This window comes from Octopus bimaculoides, chromosome 2 (genome assembly GCF_001194135.2).
Source record: "Octopus bimaculoides isolate UCB-OBI-ISO-001 chromosome 2, ASM119413v2, whole genome shotgun sequence".
Taxonomy (NCBI): Eukaryota; Metazoa; Mollusca; class Cephalopoda; order Octopoda; family Octopodidae; genus Octopus; species Octopus bimaculoides.
This window is the reverse complement of record NC_068982.1, coordinates 115,670,515-115,674,943: the sequence shown is the minus strand read 5'-3', so window position 1 is coordinate 115,674,943 and position 4,429 is coordinate 115,670,515. Positions and strand designations below refer to the sequence as shown.

The window sequence follows — 4,429 nt, the reverse complement described above, 5'->3', positions numbered from 1 at the left end:
ATATGTATGTATATATATATATATATATATATATATATATAAATATATATATATAATGCAAGAGAATTACATATATGTATGTATGTACGTATGTGTGAGGGGATAGATATATACATGTGTATATTTCCCCCTCACATGGGGTGGCAGTGACTGTTGACGTACATCTGGACACTCATATGTACTCATCTATATATGCTTTGGTATCCATAGATATCTACATATGGTTATGTACATAGGCACAGACATGTGTATTGGAGTGTCTAAAACTATTTATATGGTCTTTTATACTGTTTGTAGGCTTTTTATGTGCCTTATATTTTGATATTTTCATTTTTCATTTATTTTTTATTTTTACTTTATTCTTATTTTTATTTCTATTTCTATTTTTATTTTTATTTTTATTTTTATTTTTTATTTTATATTTATATTTGTATTGAATTTTTGTGAATCTCTGAAGAGGCCTAGCGAATCATGCATGTGACCCCATTACATCATTTTCATCTGCTAATTACTCCGGCACGTGGGAGCTATTGGGATAGAATGGGGCATGCCAACGCTAGGCCGAAACAGCTGTAAGTTTCTGTATATACTCCAATAGCTAAATGTACTTTATATTTGTAACTTTAATTGTTAATATGACATGGTATGTCATAAGTATCAGTATATTGTGGTTTTTGTCATTTTAGTTACAAAATAAACAAATTAATTCAATGGAATATACTGTCTGCAAGTCGATGGATACTGCATATTCTCCTCCATTTTCTTATTGCTATATGTATATATATATATATATATATATATATATATATATATATATATATATATATATATATATATATATATATATATGCATATACATATATATATACATATATATGTACAACAGGCTTCTTTCAGTTCCCATCTAACAAATTCAGTTGCAAAGTTATGGTTAGCCCAGGACCATAGTAGAAGACACTTGCCCAAGGTGCCACAGAATGTGACTGAGCCGACAACCATATACTTATAAAGCAAACTACTCAAACACACACCTGTGTTTACATATAGAAAATTAATCAAAGACTACCTAAGCATTCAGGATTCAATGTGTCTCTCTTTTCAAAAATGATAAAGTGAGAATTAAGGTTTGCTTTCTCTGCTATCTCATTGGCTCAATGCCTTTATGTTGTTGCTGTTGTTGTTTAGCCTCAAGTTAGCCCACTTTCTTTTTTAAGACAGTAAGGTGAGATTTGTGGAGGAGCTGACTGCTATTTCTAGGAGGTTGAACAACCATGTGAATCCCTTATTAGTTGATAATTGTGGTGAAGACAATCATAGCAATAAAGAGAATGTTGATAACAACATTATTCTAAATTATACACTGAATTGCAAATTACAAACTAGACTGGACATACAGAATATCTACAGTGCAGGATCTAGAGAAAAGATTGGCCTTAAACCACAATATAATCCAGAACTTATGTCCTGAGTTCAAATCTTGGCATGATCAATTTTACCTTTTATATTTCTGAGATCAATAAATAAGTTCTAGTCTCAATTAAAATACTTTGTTTATATCAAGGACAAAGAACAAGATTTGATGATTAGGGGAAGATCTGATGATCAGAGAGGAGGGAGAGAGGAGGAGACTGTTGGAAAAGTTGACTGTTACAGATGGTTTCTATCATAATAGAGTTGTTGGTAGAGTGACACCGCCTAAACATTTTATAAGAAATTAATTACTGGCTAAACTCTATTTAAGAATAAAGATGTGGAACAAATACACAGGGACATATTTTACAGCATCTTCATTTCATTTTAATTAATTTCAATTAATAAACAATTTGTGATTATCTTCCCCACTTTTTATGAATTGACTATTGCTCTAGAGATGTAATTTTAATTGATTAAAATATTTTGATCCATTAAAGAAGTTAGCAGAGATTTTACCATCCAATTAAAAAGGAGATGGACTCTTAATTTGAACTTACCATAATGTAGCATAGATCCAAACAGGAGTAATTGGCACAATGATGCCCACATATTCTTCTTCATGGCCACTTGTGTTTTTGTTAGATTCAGAAGCTGTAAGTTAGTCAAAAGAGTAGAGATGATAAGTAGATAATAAATAAATATATATGTATATCTATATAAGGATTATACAGGATGTCCACAAAGTCTGGGTACATGGAGTAAATAAAATCATAACAAACAATTAAATATAAGAAATGATAATTTCTTGAAGTATGTGTTAATCCCCATGTGGGTACATGGAGTAAATAAAATCATAACATAAACAATTAAATATAAGAAATGATAATTTCTGAAAGTATGTGTTAATCCCCATGTACCCAGACTTTGTGGACACTCTGTATAATCAAAGAAAAATAAGGTAGATTTATTCAATAATGCATCATACAGTTGTTTCTACTTTCTGTACTTAGTTGACCTAATCAATGTTTGTAGCCCTTGCAATATACGTTGCAATGCGCATGCACACACACACACACACACACAAACACACACACATTCATAGCAATTATTCACAAGTATGATTTACATGACTTAGTAGCTTGTACCATGCTTTCTTTGGCTTTTACTGAATGTTTAGGTGATTATGTAGTCATGAGCATATATATATATATATATATATATATATATATATATATACACACATACACACACACACACACACACACACACACACACACATATATAAATATATGTATCATCATCATCATCATCATCGTTTAATGTCTGCTTTCCATGCTAGCATGGGTTGGACGATTTGACTGAGGACTGGCATGCCAGAAGGCTGCACCAGGCTCCAATCTGATCTGGCAGAGTTTCTACAGCTGGATGCCCTTCCAAATGCCAACCACTCTGAGAGTATAGCGGGTGCTTTTATGTGCTACCGGCACGAGGGCTAGTCACATGGTACTGGTAACGGCCACGCTCAAAAAGGTGTTTTTTACATGCCACCTGCACGGGAGCCAGTCCAATGATTTTCTAATGTGCCACCAGCACAAGTGCTAGAAGGCAACGCTGGTAACGATTACGTTCAAATGGCGCTATTTACAGGCCACTAACACGGAAGCCAGGCAGCTGCCCTGGCAATGAACACGCTCGACAGTGCTGTTAGTGCTCCACTGGTGCAGGTGCCAGTCATCGAGTATGGTTCAATTACGATTTCGATTTCACTTGCCCCAACAGGTCTTCACAAGCAGAGTTTAGTCTCCAATGAAGGAGAGGTTGGCATGGGTGCCAGTCATTGGATGCGGTTCGATTTCGATTTCAGATTTCAAATTTCAAATTCCAAATTTACTTGCCTCAACAGGTCTTCGCAAACCAGGTGTGGAATTTGCTTGCAGGGGAATTCTTTCCACGACCCGCCTCCTTGGAGGAATTTACACCCGATTTGATTAAAAGACAAAATACGACTGAATGGCAAAAGGAATGCCGAAAGCCACTCACACTAATCCACAGGACAAGCAAGTCCAGCAGCGGGAATATCACCTCTGTATTTTATAAAGGGATGACAGAGTATAAGAGCGATAACATCCTATGAGAGGCTCTAGTGTTCGATGAGAACCAGCTAGCCAACCTGTTTCAAAAAACCTTCGGGTCGGGGTATTTGGATAATTACCAAAGATCCCTGACCTGGCAGTGTTACAGGGATGCATTACCTGTCTGTGATAAATTGTCCAGGCACGGAATATCAGTGCCACCAGCATGCCCAAGGTGTGGGCAGGATGATGAAACTGTCCTGCACACTCTTGTACAGTGCACAGAGCTTTCTGGCTTGATAATTTACGTAGAACACGTGTTGTTGCACCTGGGAAAAGTACAGCTATCAGCTAAGTCTGTGATGAATATTGGACCACCAACCGGACTATCAGAGGAAGGTGAGGTATGTTTTCTGTGTACAGTCACAGTAATGAAAGAGTGAGCATGGAGAACTAGAATGCAAGGAATCATGACAGGATCCTTCATCTCTGACCTTGGTTTGCTATTCTACTTCAGGTACCATCTGAAGAGCAAGATAGGGCTGGAGAGAAGACACCTGTCGTGAAGTATATATGAGGAAGTTGAGAATGACTGTCCCTACTTAATTCCACCCATGGTAGAAGTGAGGTGTAGTCGCAGGCATTCCAGCCATATTTTGTGAAAATAAGTTTGTGAAAATTTTTAATTTATGTATATATATGATTATGTTTGTAACGTCCTGTATTGTCCTTCTTTGTAATAGATATTTATTATTATAATAAAGAAAAACAGTGGTTGTCACACGCTTCTTACACTATATATATATATATATATATATATATACATATATATATATAATGTAAGAAACAAATGTTAATATATATATATAATGAGAGAGAGAGAGAAAGAGAGAGAGACGTATATATTATATATATGTACCTATATATATATATATATATATATA

At 35.0% G+C, this 4,429-nt stretch overlaps 1 protein-coding gene across 1 annotated transcript in view; it reads right to left on the bottom strand.

Moving 5' to 3' along the window:
* Positions 1-4,429, bottom strand: part of LOC106879352 (cadherin-87A) — a 49,512-nt gene that overhangs the window by 41,814 nt on the left and 3,269 nt on the right. The window contains exon 2 of the mRNA XM_014928860.2: positions 1,971-2,064. Within this exon, the coding sequence (XP_014784346.1) occupies positions 1,971-2,064 (94 nt within the window). The remainder of the gene's footprint in view (positions 1-1,970; positions 2,065-4,429) is intronic.